The sequence below is a fragment of the Lactuca sativa genome, chromosome 2 (genome assembly GCF_002870075.4).
Source record: "Lactuca sativa cultivar Salinas chromosome 2, Lsat_Salinas_v11, whole genome shotgun sequence".
Taxonomy (NCBI): domain Eukaryota; kingdom Viridiplantae; phylum Streptophyta; class Magnoliopsida; order Asterales; family Asteraceae; genus Lactuca; species Lactuca sativa.
This window is the reverse complement of record NC_056624.2, coordinates 183,967,730-183,982,692: the sequence shown is the minus strand read 5'-3', so window position 1 is coordinate 183,982,692 and position 14,963 is coordinate 183,967,730. Positions and strand designations below refer to the sequence as shown.

The 14,963-nt window shown below is 35.3% G+C and overlaps 3 protein-coding genes across 7 annotated transcripts; 1 reads left to right on the top strand and 2 right to left on the bottom strand.

Moving 5' to 3' along the window:
- The first annotated feature begins 5,515 nt into the window (after window positions 1-5,515).
- LOC111921576 (AP2-like ethylene-responsive transcription factor At1g16060) lies at window positions 5,516-7,939 on the top strand. The gene is made up of 5 exons (XM_052768542.1): window positions 5,516-5,870; window positions 6,096-6,184; window positions 6,803-6,876; window positions 6,964-7,091; window positions 7,187-7,939. Exons 1-5 carry the CDS (start codon window positions 5,543-5,545, stop codon window positions 7,771-7,773), a joined length of 1,206 nt encoding a protein of 401 aa, XP_052624502.1. The 5' UTR covers window positions 5,516-5,542; the 3' UTR covers window positions 7,774-7,939.
- Window positions 7,940-8,528: 589 nt separating this feature from the next.
- Window positions 8,529-10,950, bottom strand: LOC111921588 (uncharacterized). Its single transcript, XM_023917166.2, has one exon. The coding sequence runs from the start codon at window positions 10,758-10,760 to the stop codon at window positions 8,709-8,711; it is 2,052 nt and encodes a 683-aa protein (XP_023772934.1). The 5' UTR covers window positions 10,761-10,950; the 3' UTR covers window positions 8,529-8,708.
- A 1,120-nt stretch (window positions 10,951-12,070) lies between these two features.
- LOC111921589 (uncharacterized) lies at window positions 12,071-14,687 on the bottom strand. Of its 5 annotated transcripts, none has more exons than XM_023917167.3 (7): window positions 14,325-14,687; window positions 13,910-14,105; window positions 13,510-13,607; window positions 13,301-13,406; window positions 12,956-13,219; window positions 12,613-12,863; window positions 12,071-12,500 (listed from the first exon to the last, which is right to left on the bottom strand). In XM_023917167.3, the coding sequence occupies exons 1-7, from the start codon at window positions 14,522-14,524 to the stop codon at window positions 12,095-12,097; spliced, it is 1,521 nt and encodes a 506-aa protein (XP_023772935.1). In that variant the 5' UTR covers window positions 14,525-14,687; the 3' UTR covers window positions 12,071-12,094. The 5 variants fall into 5 exon arrangements, with proteins under 5 accessions (XP_023772935.1, XP_023772936.1, XP_052624501.1 ...); XM_023917168.3 differs by having other exon boundaries at window positions 13,910-14,098; window positions 14,325-14,465; XM_052768541.1 differs by having other exon boundaries at window positions 13,744-14,140; window positions 14,325-14,451.
- Window positions 14,688-14,963: the final 276 nt, after the last annotated feature.

The following is a 14,963-nucleotide window of genomic DNA, read 5'->3' as shown; positions in this document are numbered from 1 at the left end:
CTTATTTAATCCAAATTATTAATCTAGGGAATTAATTAGTTTAAACACTTGATCACCGCTTGAATTAATTAATTGTCTAAGGGTTAAGAGTAATGAACATGAACCTAACCACTATAGTTGGTAGCCACTAACAATTAATCTATCATAAATTCAAAATAACCATAAGAGTGAATTGGTTGAACCTAAATAGAAACATCTTTATCAAATTTGGTGAATTAGTTGTTTGCTTTAGTTACTTAGTTAATTAAGTGTTTTTGTGGTGTGTTTAAGTTTCTAGTCTTGCAAAACTAGAGAAAAAACCTTTTTACTTTCATTATTTGCTTAGTTAAAATTAGCCATTAGTTTAATTTTCCCGTTCCCTGAGATCGACACCCTACTTATCCAACTATACCATTAAAATACAGGTTCATTGGCTTTGTGTGCTAAATTTATAAATAAAAAGTAGGAATAAAACAAGTGCATTTTACACACATCAGGGAGAGTCAGGGGTTTGAGTTCAAGTTGGAACTCGCCGAGTTGTTCTTGAGACTCGACGAGTCGAGTCGGGGTGGCCCCGCGATTCATGCCAGGTGGAACTCGTCGAGTCAAGGGAAGTACTCGACGTGCCAAGAGAGAATCTAAGAGAGTCAGTGGACACGTGTAGACTCGCCGAGTCGCCCTTGTGCACTCGCCGAGTCGGGTCAAGTTTGACCGTTGACCTTGTTGACTTTTAGGGTTGAGTACAGTTGTATTTATGAGAGTATTACTTTGTGTGATTAGGCGGAGGCTAGATCATACTTCTTTCGAGTCAGATATTTTCCGAGACATCGAGGTGAGTCTTCTCACTATACGTTACCTAGAGTGGTACTATGTGATGACCAGAGGGTCTTATGTGTTATGTATGAGATTATGTGCTATGTGATATTTGTATGTTGTATGATGATATAGACCGGACCGGAGGGTCCAACGAGCTATGACCGGACCTAAGGGTCCAATGAGCTACGGGACTGGAGGGTCTCGCTGAGACACATTGACCGGAGGGTCGTATTATAGCCTTGAGTGGCGTATGTGTTGTATGTGGTATTTTAGGGAACTCACTAAGCATTTATGCTGACAATTGTTGTGTTATGTGTTTCAGGTACTAGTGATGAGCGCGGGAAGGCGCCGGCATGATTCGTACACACATGCGTTGGAGTTTTTGTAGAGATTCTGGGGAAAAGTTTTGTGATAATAACATTTGATACAATGTGTTTGACATTATTTATGAATGAATGAATGTTTTAAAAATGAAAAATTATTTTGAAAATTCACGTTGTTACATCAGCTTTCTCCAGACCCTTTTCCCTTATTTGGGTCTCAACATTCTTGGCTGCCCAAATGACGACTTTCAAAGTGGTTGCTTGTTTGACCATTGGACCAAAGTTCGCTTGTAATCCATTGGCAAACCTATTGACCTTGGAAAGTTCCGTTGGAACTAGGTAAGGAACAAGCTTCATCTTCTCCGTAAAACTTGCAGCGTACTCAGTGACACTCATTTTTCCGTAAAACCATTTTCCCATAATTTTCATTTAGTTAATTAATCATATAATAGTCTAATAAATTATACTTCTCTCTCCTAATATCATTTTTAGGTATTTATGGTCATGAAGGGAATCCAAAAAGGACTTTGTTTCTAATTACAATAATATACTAAATTAGTTACTGACTTAGACACCTTGATCCAACACAAATATAATCCTACTGCTAATTTAAAAAACAAATTATGAAATTGTGTTACCATATTGCTTCAACGGCTAGTAAAATCATGTACCAAAATCGGAAAACAGGAATTGCATAAATGACATATAGCTAGGGCCTAGGGCAATGGCGGACCTTAATTAGTGGGAGCCTAGTGTAGATCGTGCTACCCTCAAAATAATTTATGCAGTGGAATATTTTTGGTATAATGTAATTTCTCGGCGTGCTACCCCTAAAATTACGTGTGCTACCTCTAACATTTTGTTCTTGGTCCACCGGGGGTTAATTTTTTCAAAGAAGGAAGTCAAGGAAGTCCAGTGGCGAGTTTAGAACGTAAAATCATATGGTTCACCATTTAAATGAAACCAATACTATATATATATATATATATATATATATATATATATATATATATATATATATATATATATATATATATATATATATATATATATAAGTTATGGGTTCAGAACGGATCGAATTGTATAAGCAAAAAAATCAAATTATTTTTAAAGACATTCTTGATTGATTTATGATATAAACAACAATCAAATAATCAATTCATAATGAAATTTTAAACAATAAAAAACATAGTGTGAACTCATGGAACAATAAAAAAAATGAAAAATAAATTCACTAAATATTACCAAATATTTGATAGCTTTGCCTTTGATGCTTATGGAATAAATATTAACAAGTAATAATTAGTAAAAGAAAAGAAAGGAAACCTAACAGGGAATGCAATTAAACCTACAACTAAATTATGAATATTCAATTCACGAATTACAATGGTGATCTTTATCGACTTTTTGATGCTCTTGGAATATTGGAATCGGAAATAAAATTTCCACATAATTTAATCAATTTTCACAAAGTTAATAAAGTAGAATATATTTACCGACGGTTGCGAATTGGATCGGGGATTATGAAAAATTGAAGATCGAAGGTTAACGTGTTGTGAAACGATTGATTGTTTATTCAGATTTTTATATTTTTTTAATTGTAAATTGTATTTGGCTATGCATGTTGGATAATACATTAAAAGATATTGGGCTATTAAAACTTATGGACTTCAAAAATCTAGTTTATATTAGAGTAAATTACACGGATGGTCCCTATGGTTAATGGTTACTTGCACGCTTGGTCGCTAAGAAGTTTTTTTAACTCGGACCATCCCTAAAACCTAAATTTGTTACCCGCCCGGTCCCTAAGTTAACTTTTCGTTTGTTTTGCTGTTAAACTATGGTGAAAAGACATATCTACCCTTACTTTTATATTTAATATAGGGAGAGAGAAAGAGATAAAAGAAATCACCGCCACCCAACGCCCTCACGTCCTTACCCTTCTTCTTCTTTCTTCACTTCTCCTGAATCATCTGCCACATCGCAACTTGCTTCTTCACCTTGAAATCGAACAACAAGTCTGTCACAAGAAAAAGTAAACGCACAGATCGATTTTCGGAATCTACGGAAACGCTAATGACGGGTGTGATTTTTTTGGTGTGGAGACGATGAAGAATGCTGATATGATGGAGGAGTCTACGGAAACGATAAACAACATCGATGATTTCTATGGTGCGAAAACAATAAACGTCAGCGATTCTCTAGGTTGTGGAAACAATGAACATTGTCATCGATTTCTGGGATTTGGAAACGATTCACGATTCATAATGACAATGTGTCTTAAGATTTAGAGAGGATTCATCCATACAAAGGCAGCCTTGCACCTGGGGATCGATTTAGGAAGAGGAATATGCACAAGGATTTTGTTGTGTGGATACAGAGGCGGACATTAGGAATTCGAAGACAACTGCTTTCAAAGTTCCTTCTTGGTTGGAGAGAGAGGGAGAGAAAGAAGTAAAGAAAGATATGAGGTTTTGTCAATTTGGATTCTAGCATTTGACGGAGTAAAAATTTAGGAATTCTTTGTGTGAAATTTTCCAATTCAGTGTATTGTACATCTTTTAGAAGCTTGCAATATGCAAACTTGATTTTATGATGTAAAACTTATAAGGATTGCTTAGTTGGAAGGAATTATTCAGTCCAAATCAAGTTAGTCCCTGAAGCTAGTTTTAAGACATGTTAAAAACTTGATTTTATATCTTATCTGTTGTTAACTCTTTGTATAATAGGTGAATATGACTTTATGAGTTTTAACTAATCTTTTGTTCATTGTTGATTTTTTCATAACAGGTGAAAGTTCCAACTTGGATTGACAATAGTAAAGAAGGATTTTTCAATGTAGGTGCCCGATTTGAACCTATGTTAGAATCAAAGGAGAATGATGCTATTAAAACAAATTTACCCTTCAGACCCATTTTTGCTGTACACCAAATAACAAGGTTCATTTTTCATTTTCTTACCCCTTTCCTCCTTCACGACTCGGATACATGTCATGGTATTGAAGTTTATTATTAAAAGATTTTCAAGTTTGCTACTTATATGAAAAATCAACATTCAGGCATGTTATTATTTGGAGCTTACTGATGAAGTCGGTGCACCAGTGCACCGAGAAGAACGAGAAAGAAGAAATTGATAAAAAGAAGGTTGGGTAGGTCTTTAAGTGGCTATAAACATGGAAGGACAAAAATGCCCCCAACGTGCTACTCACATGGGGGTTAATAACAGCAAAATAGATGGCGAAGTTAATTTAGGGACTGGACGGGTAACAAATTTAGGTTTTAGGGATGGTCCGAGTTAAAAAAACTTCTTAGGGACCAAGCGTGCAAGTAACCATTAACCATAGGGACCATCCGTGTAATTTACTCTTTATATTATTGTTAAAGATATTAAGGTGGTTCATTTGTATTTTTTTAGATAGGTCACAATTTTTAGTTTTATATAACTTGTTAAAAAAAAAAATCATACTTAAACATAAACTCGCCACGGGAAGGAACTTGTTTTTTAATTCATAAAGATGTCTAGAGTTTTCTAAGAGGTACATAATGTCATATGCAAGCATGTTGTCCGCAATCTGAATCATCTTTGAACAAATATGCACACAACTGGAAATTGGGAAACAAAAATCCCATATATATATATATATATATATATATATATATATATATATATATATATATATATATATATATATATATATATATATATATATATATATATATATATATATATATATATATATATATATATATATATATATATATATATATATATATATATATATATATATATATATATATATATATATATATATATATATATATATATATATATATATATATATATATATATATATATATATATAACACATGCCACATGCATACACATACTTCCAAGTAAGAGCATAAGTAGCTTGGACTCTTCAATTCTAAACGAACAGATCCCATAGTTAATTCCGTCCCATTCAAACGTATACTAAACCGACGGAAAATCCCATGGGAATTCTTTTAAGCTGGGTATCTGATGCTTCCTGAAGCTGTTGCAATATATATGGACCAATGAAAAGTACTAGCATTTTTTTAATCCATTTTTACAACAAAACGAATTTGTTACTAATTTATACAGTCATGACAATCAAAATGACTAGATTACCCCCCAAAGACCCATACAGAACCAGATTGGCTGTACGTGTGAAATCGTCAAACACAATGAAAACGATTCCATACCAAAACAGAGTATCAACAAATAAAATTTGTCTACAGCTGCTGTATAATTCATTGGAATCATCGTGTTAGACAAAAGCATGACACACCCACATAAGTCAACCATTCATAATTATATTTATATATATTTATGTATATATAAACACATGTAGCAGCTAGCTAGCATGCATTCTTGCAGGGTGTCCAAGAAACATAATACATATAATGGCATTGATTGCAGTGAAAAATGAAGAGAACTCTCTACGTAGATCCATCAATATGGTTGAAAATGAAAATGACGTTCCTGCCCTTGAGCCAAGGCGTGTGAAGAGAAGAAGAAGAGATCTTACACTAGACTGTAAAACTCAACAGTTGCAAACAACAAACCTTACCCAACAAACGGATCAAGCAGCAGCTTCACCAAGTCCAACTACTGTGAAAAGAAGTTCAAAGTTTCGTGGTGTGAGTAAACATAGATGGACAGGTAGATATGAAGCACACTTGTGGGATAAACTTTCTTGGAATGTTACACAGAAGAAAAAAGGAAAACAAGGTAACCTTCACCTCACCCTTTTTACATATACTTTATTTTCCTACAACAAATCTTGACCTAGCTGATTTTGTTTCTTGTTTTTCTTACTTTCATCTGGAATGTTGATGACATGTTGGTTGGGGTTCAATAGTTTATCTTGGTGAGTTCTTAATTCTAAAATTAGTCTTATGTTCAATGAGTAGTAGATCATCAAGTTTACAACTTTTTATTGTTATTATGCCGCAGGAGCTTATGATGAAGAAGAATCAGCAGCTCGTGCATATGATCTAGCTGCACTCAAGTACTGGGGTCCTTCAACTTTCACAAATTTTCCGGTATATCACTTTTTAAAATTTAATATGCAAACATAGTATCTTGAGGCCCCATGTCTAGTGACATACCACAACATGGTGTACTATGTTTGTGACATGCCATAAATTGTTGAGCTGTGTTTGACATGAATCATGTATTTGACATGTATGAGACTAAGATTGCGAATTCATCCCACCAAAAAAGAAGGGTGGGACAAAGTCTTGTGTTATGCAAAAGATGTAAATAACATAATATGACATGACATGACATGACATAACATAACATAACATAACATACTGCACTTGATGTTCACCGGACTAACGTGACAAATATCAATGTCAAAAATTACACCTTTTGGTGGGACAAAGGCTTGATCTCATATGGGCATAGACATAAATGACATGACACAATCGTTGTACTGCATTTTTGACTTGCACTTGATTAATATTGAGACCAAGAATGATTTCGATCGCCAAAATCTTTTTTTTTGTCCACCGAAAAGAAGTGGGACAGAGACTTCTCTAGATCTCTTGTCAAAAGACGTAAATGCCCTCATTATAAAATAAGTCGTAAAATGTCTCTTTAATGTAAACCACAATTTCAAAGATCCAAGTGCTCATCGATCTTAAACTTTTATGAAGGTCTCCGATTACGAGAAAGAAATTGAAATAATGCTGACCGTAACAAAGGAAGAATATTTAGCCTCATTAAGAAGGTAAGATTTCATATAAATAGTAATATGATAACTTTACAACGTCTTTAATTATAAATTAACGTTGTATTTTCTTGTTTTTTTTTTCAGAAAAAGCAGTGGGTTTTCAAGAGGCGTATCAAAGTATCGAGGAGTTGCAAGACACCATCATAACGGAAGATGGGAAGCCCGAATCGGGAGAGTTTTTGGAAACAAGTATCTCTACCTCGGAACTTACAGTAAGAAAAAAAAATTGATCTTAAATAGTATTTTCATTTGAATTTTTTAAATTATTAAATCGAATCAAACAAATGTAATTTTTGTCATTTTACAGGTACCCAAGAAGAAGCAGCTCGTGCTTATGATATTGCAGCAATTGAGTATCGAGGGGTAAACGCGGTCACAAATTTTGATTTAAGCACTTACATCAGATGGTTGAAACCAGTAGCACAAGCTCCAGTTACACCCCAAGACCCAAAACCACATAAAGAAATTACGGTTATGCCCTTTAACAACTTTGGTTTAGTCCAAGAAGAATCAGAGCCATTGTTCATCAACTATAAGAATTCGATACAAAAAGAAATAAGTTTACCCCAAAAACAAGAACCATTTGAAACCAAATTTCCTATTAGTCCGACCCAAAAATCATCTCCAACAGCACTTGGGTTGCTGTTTCAGTCCTCAATCTTTAAAGAACTTGTTCAGAAAAACCTTAATGCATGCAGTGATGAAGAAGATGATGCAGAAGTCAACAAGAGGGGATCACAGATGCTCAACGATGAAGAGTATGATGGGATTTTTTATGAGGCTGATGAAAGTTTCCCGTTTATTAACTCCCTAAATCCAAATGCTATCAAGTTTCAAGGAAACTTCAATGTCAACTATGATTTTCAAGAACATTCATTTGGGTCAACAATATAAGAGCATTGAGTGCATCAATTTGGTCAACCAAGTGGTTCTTTTTGACATCCTTTTAAGCTTTCTACCAGGACTAGGGAAACTGAGGGGTTTTTTCGTTACGTTTCATATGTAATGATGTAAATAAATTTCCTAATAATCAAAGAACTCTTACCACTTTATGAGTTAAGCATGACTTAATGTGGACAAAAGGGTTTGATAAGTTAAATAAAAGAACATAACTTAATGTATTAAGACACCAACCATTTACATATTTCCCCTTCTTATTTTTTCCACCAAACTCATCTCACGTTGAAATTAATGTATCCAGACATAACTTAATGTATTCAGTCTAACAAAGAAAAGTACACAACATTTTATCTAGACAGATTATTCATTCAGTCGCTTTACCATACAAGACTAAATGGCAAAAGAAAAAAAAAACCTTAAATGACCATTTTACCCTTATGTTCTCACAAACAATTTTCACAAAACTCATCAATTTTAATAATAATCAACAATTTTAATGTGCAAGAAGTTGGGAGGGAAAAAAGAGGAAAGGCAAACAGGTAAAGGGTTGGTGTCTGGATATATGAAGCCACGTGTTCTGGCTTAACCTACTAAATCATTTTATCCAAATTAAGTAAAAAAGAAACAATCCATGTATAGTTTTCCAGATTAAGTGCTTAACCCATTAAGCTCATCAAGTAAAATCCCTTTTCAAGCATCATGCACATAAAACAGAGAAAAAGCTATCAACCAAACGCATTGCAAGAAGATACTATAATTCTATCCAATCTTTACTCAATTAACAGTAACCGGGAGCTAAAATCTCAACTATGAAGAAAAGAAAATATATCTAGAAGACTAAAACAAGACTCACTGAGACAAAGTACTTTCCTTGAATGCTCCAACCATTTCATCTTACAGTAATACAGCAATGTGTCATTTTTCATCTGTTAAAACTGCTTCCTTTTGTTACTGAAAAGTTTGTCTCTCTGCAAATAAGCATACAAGAGAACAAAGAAAATCCCTACAGACATCAAAAAAGACGCCCATGGAAACGGTGGGTCCTCAAAGCAGACAAGCGCAGCCTCCATATCTTGAGATGCATGATACACAAGAGAGTGAATTGCATAAAGGTCATGATCAGAAGACCTCAAATAATACAAAGCCATTTCATAGTCCAAATGTGACAAAGAAGACACCACCTTATCCACCTTGTATTTGAACAAATTCCATCTTTGTAAAAACTCTAAAAGCTGATGATGTGGCAGAATCTTTCTTTCCCCACCATGTGCGGCTATGGATTCAAGAACATCAATTGCACTTGTAATGGTGTAATTCAAAGATGTTAATATAACATTCCTTCTAGCTGCATCTTTTTGTATGAAAGACAATGAAGAAAGCTCTGAAAATGGGCCAAATGGTGTGTGTCCAACACTCCATGTGTAATCAACCAGTGTGCTGTTATGTTGTGCACTCCAAACTAAATGAGTTGGTGATACGCCCCACATTGATTGCAAAATTGAACCCACAAGAGGCCTTTCAAGTTCACGGATTTGTGTGAAAACATGGCGCCCATTACAGTTATAATCACTAACAGTCTGTGTGTTCTTCGTTCTAACTGCAATCACCATGTCCTTGAATGCAACAGATTGGTGGTAGCGATCTAGCAGCAAAACTGAATTCACTTCGAGGTCAAAGATGTAAACAGGAAGAACTCTACCGAAATCTTCTTCTGGGAGTTTTGCTAATCTTCTAATTTCATCTTGGGATTCGGATAATGTTTGGTGGAGGCGTTTAGAATCTAAGTACTCGCTAACAATTAGAGTGTAATTATCGAATAAGTACCTTGAAGTATAGGAAGTAATGCAGAGTGAAATGGCAAAGGAACAGACGGAACATTCAGCTAAATCGACTTCGTAGTTCTTGAAACTTAATGACTGATCGGCAAATAATAATCCATTATCGTTAACCTCATCCCTGAAGTTCTTCTCGATCACATTGAAATCCAGACCTTTTGGATCGCGATCAGGGCCATGGATGTGTATAAACTGAACAATCAGTGTGTTCTCGAAAGGCACGGGAATTCTCAAAGAAGGCACGAGAAGTACCTTATAGGCACTCCAAACCAAAGAAGCCATATCAGCAAGTAAAGCTTTTTGGGATTTTGGTCGACCATGTAATGCTGTTAAAGGGTGAAACTCACCTCTTGGTAACACTCCGTCTCCAGATAACGCAGGCCCGTAATCGACAGGTCCTGCGCTTAAATCGATCCACAAGTAGCGATCTTTTCCGGTCCAGATGCTACCGGAACATTTGGTAACACCGAGAGATGATTCTCCAGTATCAGTGTACTTATATGCGTAGGGCTTTGATTGAGACCCTAAATTGAGCAAGTAAATGTAAACCCCTTTAGTGGGTTTTTCCTTTTCGAAATCCTGTTTGATAATTGAATCGATGGTGGTGTAAGAAATCGAAATTAAATTGGATCTGAGGGGTGATGCGGTCGTTGCGATTTCTGATTTGATTTTATCGGAGAGTTTGGATGAGAGGGAAGGGGATGAGAGGTCGACGTCAAGGGCAAGCATGTGGGTGAGGGAGAGACGGTGATTGGTGTTGGATGAAAAGGGGGTGATGACATGGTAGTGATCGGAGGAGATGGCGGCGGTGAGGAAAGAGGAGAAGAGGGAAGGGGATGTGGAGGGGAAGGATGAGGAGGGCCCGACGAGTTTGACGTAGACGGGGACGGAAATTTTAAGGGATAGGAGGGAGGAGGAGGTGGGCGGAGGTCGGAGGTTGGAGGAGAGGGATTTTTTCAGGGGGGATGAGAGATACAGGAAGGAGTCGTTTGTAGCCTGTGGATCGAGACGGGATTGCTGGGACAGAAAGGAGTCTAAGCCTAGAATTGGGGTGGAAGTGGTGGAAGCGGTGGCAGTGTTCAGGAGTAGGAGGAGGAAGACGGTGGTAACGATGACGGAGGCGGCGGAAACAGTGGTGGTTGTCATTTTGGGGGTGTTGGGAAAGAGTCTCCGAGAGTGGAACTAGTAGTCAAAATTTCCCATTTCCATTTTAACGTTTACTCACATTACAACTGCTTTAATTCTGTTGCGAGTGAAAAAGAAAAGGAAACCCCAATATTATCTTCCAATGTCCCAAGGTTTATATTCAATCGTGAAACACTAGGATATGAGATAATTTGGATGTGTCAAAACTTTTAATCTTCTGTATGAAATTTATGCCTCAACTATTAGCCTTTTATTATCGTGATTCGTGAGGATTTTAAAATCATTTTATAGATCTTCCCCAAATTAATATTTTTATGTATATTATAGAGATGTAGTTTCATGAAAAAATGAATTTAACAATATATTTGCATTCGAATGTTCATTAAGACATGTAAAACTACCTTATAGATGTAGATCTTTTTTTTTTTTTTTAAATTAATGTAGGACAGTAGGACCATGAAGTCAATACGAGCATCTGGATAGTGGTTTAGACGTTTAGTATATACAAATCTTTAGCTTTGAAAAAAAAAAACCTATGATAGTTATACTCGACTACTTGATGGAAAACTAATGCGATGATCCGTCTAATGATGTCTATATATTTAATCTTCCTTAACAATTGTAAAATACAACGTATATTTCTATTTATGTGCTAATAAACCTTATGTAAATATATTTTTTTTAATTGCGAGCTTATGTTATTGGATTTTTATTTGTCAAATTATGCTATTGAGTTAGTTATATATATTATCTGATTGGATTCATAAGAAAACATAAGTTCACTAATTAACAAAGTTAAATGTGTTAGCATAATGGCTGTGTTTGGAGTGTATAAACTATCTTATTTTTCAGCTTAGTGTTTAATAACAGCATAAAAATAACTTATAGCAACTTATAAATTAGCTTATAAGTTAATTTTTTGATAAACTACTTGAAATAACCCATTAATGTAAAATTTCCAGAGCTATAAAATTATATTGATCCTATCACAACCATTTAACCTCCCATTATCCACAAAGAGTCAACATTTTATGACTTATTATAGCTAAACTTCATAATAAACTTAGGTTTCATGGGTTCAATAGCACCATACATAATCAAATTTAAGAGATGTAGAACACCAGAAAACAAATTACATAACTCACATGAGTGTGATGTAATCGGCATAGTGAATGCATATTTAGAGTTGAACAAGAACAATTTCAAACTATCTTAAATAGTTGTTAGGATATGGTCGAACTATTTTAAGAAGCCAGAAAAACCATCGACTTTGAAAATGTTATGTCAATGATTAACATACACCTAAAAAATCAGTTAACCTTCGTTTATTTCAGTTATGTGCTCAAACCGTAAGTTGAAGTTGATGGGCACCAAAATTTTGAACCGGTTACATTCTCACTAAATGAGCCATAACAAACAGCATTATTAAAATCTCTAAAATTTACCACACACTCTTCTCCATTAAAACAAGCTGTAACAATACGAAACCCATCTGCAGCCATACCACAACACCCACATCCACCACCATCTAGATTTAGATTTGAGCTACTCCTCAAAATATTCGTTTGATTACCCGTGTCGGCATCCCAGATATTAACATATGGATCTTCACGACCTCCTGTGACTACTTTGTACGGGTCCATGTGCAAGTGTGTCACGGGACCCACATGCCCGTCCAGCTCAGCCATCGGATCTGCATCCCCGGTCCCTATACTTCTCCTTATGTCCCAAAGCATGGCTCTGCTCAAAGTAAACAAAAATATCAGTCTCAGTCCCAGTCCAATGCATATACAATGTATCGTGTCATGCCATGTCAAACACAGTACAACAATTATGATGTGATGGGATCAACCTGCCAACTCCACCGGTGCATGCTAAAAATTTTGAGGGGAGAATGTCGAATGAAAACAATTTTGGTTGGTTTGTTGATGTCTTGAAAGCTGTTTTCATTGTCCTCAAGTCAACTGCTACAAAGGAAGAACCAGCAGCTATATAAAGCAATGAATCATGGCACTTGATGCCAACTGGCACACCAGGGATACAAGTCATGCCCACACAACACGAACTACGATCAGAAGATATTGTCGTATCCCATACCCTAACCTGTATTTTTTTTTTTTTTTTTAAAAAGAAAATTGTTAGATAGATTACAGCATAAATGTGTAAGAAGAGATTGATAACATGGGAATTGATACCTTGGAATCTTTAGACATGCTTGCTAGAAGAGAGGCTTTGTGCTGAACAACAGACATGAACACTAGAGGTTTCTCATGCCCATAAAGTGTGGCCTTCAAAGCATGTTGACCACCACGCTTTCCACCTGAGCTCATTGACCAAAGGCGGACTGTACTGTCTTCACCTCCACTGGCAAAAACTTTTCCAGTTCCATCTCCCAACAACTTATCAGAGAGGATAGTAACTGGGCCATTGTGACCTCTGAAACATCTTTGGCAACTTCCCTTGAATTTTCATTACACACATTTAAGGTTCAACTTGCTTTTTCTAGGTTTATTAAAAAAAAGCAAATTCATCATCCATACCTTCCACCATAGTCGAATTGAGTGATCAGAGCTTGAGGTAACTAAAACATTTTCGTTTCTTTGTGCTTCGTTCCGAAATAATGATGTTTCTTTTAGGGGAAACAATCTGTAAACAAAAGGGCTATTCCATTATCAAGTTTTAAGGAGCTTTCTACAAGAGGTGGAGTGGAGGTTAAACATATAAGACAAGATATATTATGAATTCTCACCTCATGCAGGTAATTCTTGCACGATGATCGTTAAGTGAGATAAGGGAAGTTTTTCCTTCTAACAGTTTATCAATGCTCAAAATCTTTATAACCGGACCCTAAAGTAAGAAGAATCAAGTAAAGGTAAACAAGTATTAAGTATACACAGTGTGTTGTGTAAATGATAATTATCAAATCATTATACCCTAACTACTGTGCAATATCAACACCATAAAAGGTTTACTTACTGGGTACCTGAGAAAAAAGTATAGAATTATTGTTAAACATGAGGTCGCTGCACTTTGCCCCAAACATACACAGTTTGTTGTGTAGATAATAATTATCAAATCATTATACCCCAAGTAGTGTGCAATATCCCCACCACAATATTAACAACATAAAAGATTTATTCATTGGGTACCTGAGAAAAAAGTATAGAATTGTTGCTAAATATGAAGTCGCTGCATTTTGCCCCAATCCCCATGTGCACATCATAAACTAGAGGGTCAACGAACTTAAACCGCTGCAAATCACTATATCGTCCTAAATATGCTTCTCTTGCAGTTGGAAATGATGTTTGTGAAATGATATAGGGTTCCTGCTCCGGCCACTGTTCCCTTCAATTAGCAGTATTAAATTCCAGTTAGGGCTGCTATCATATCACAATTAGCTCAAATAAGTTTTTCTTGTATAATCGTAACTCTATGTACTTTCATGTCAATTAAGAAGGACAAACAGACATAGATGTTTCTTGAAATAATATATTACTTAAGTGGTGGTAAATGTAAAAAAGAGGAAGCATAAAAAAAACTAAAAATCGTTTATGACAATAGAACCTGTACAAGCGTCGCCAGATGGAATCAGAATAAACGACGCGATTGAGATATTTACAGGAGAGGGCCATGTTAGAGATATCTTGAAGGGTGAGGTAGCTTGCACAGTGAACCAGCGAGTCAATATCCATATCCGTAACCTTCGTCATTGAATCATGGTTTGTCGAGGTGGATGGCGATGCTAAAGGAAGATTGTCCGCCATTAGTCAGTCGGATTTCAGTAGAGCAGAAAAATTCAAATTCGTTTTACACAATTGGAATTATGAAACAGTTGGGGTTTGTCTAAGGGAGCGTAGCTGGGCAATTCCAGTGTATTAAAAATCGGTTTCAACAAGCGGTAGAACATATATTCGACCGGGTTCAACTATCAGGGAAAAAAAAAAAACTTAATCAAGTCACTCAAAATATACCGGTTGAACCGGTTAAGTCAAATAAAAACACATGGAAAAAAACTATTTGTATAATAAATTTTACTAATTTTTTTCAAATATATGTAGTGTTCTCTAAATAAAAACATATGATAAATGTTATAAAGTTTTTAATATATTTGGAGTGATCTGCAACTTATTTGTATGTATATTTTTAATGTTTGAACTTGTAAATGTTAAATTTATGATATATATATATATATATATATATATA

What these genes read in the sequence shown, in the direction of transcription:
- LOC111921576 (XM_052768542.1), top strand. Translation starts at nt 5,543, where the DNA reads ATGGCATTGATTGCAGTGAAAAATGAAGAGAACTCTCTACGTAGATCC. An exon ending in CAACTTTCACAAATTTTCCG is followed by an intron (nt 6,185 to 6,802) that starts GTATATCACTTT and finishes ACTTTTATGAAG; the next exon opens with GTCTCCGATTACGAGAAAGA. An exon ending in TATTTAGCCTCATTAAGAAG is followed by an intron (nt 6,877 to 6,963) that starts GTAAGATTTCAT and finishes TTTTTTTTTCAG; the next exon opens with AAAAAGCAGTGGGTTTTCAA.
- LOC111921588 (XM_023917166.2), bottom strand. Translation starts at nt 10,760, where the DNA reads ATGACAACCACCACTGTTTCCGCCGCCTCCGTCATCGTTACCACCGTC.
- LOC111921589 (XM_023917167.3), bottom strand. Translation starts at nt 14,524, where the DNA reads ATGGCGGACAATCTTCCTTTAGCATCGCCATCCACCTCGACAAACCAT. An exon ending in GCAAGAATTACCTGCATGAG is followed by an intron (nt 13,407 to 13,509) that starts GTGAGAATTCAT and finishes TTTTGTTTACAG; the next exon opens with ATTGTTTCCCCTAAAAGAAA. An exon ending in TGCACCGGTGGAGTTGGCAG is followed by an intron (nt 12,501 to 12,612) that starts GTTGATCCCATC and finishes TACTTTGAGCAG; the next exon opens with AGCCATGCTTTGGGACATAA.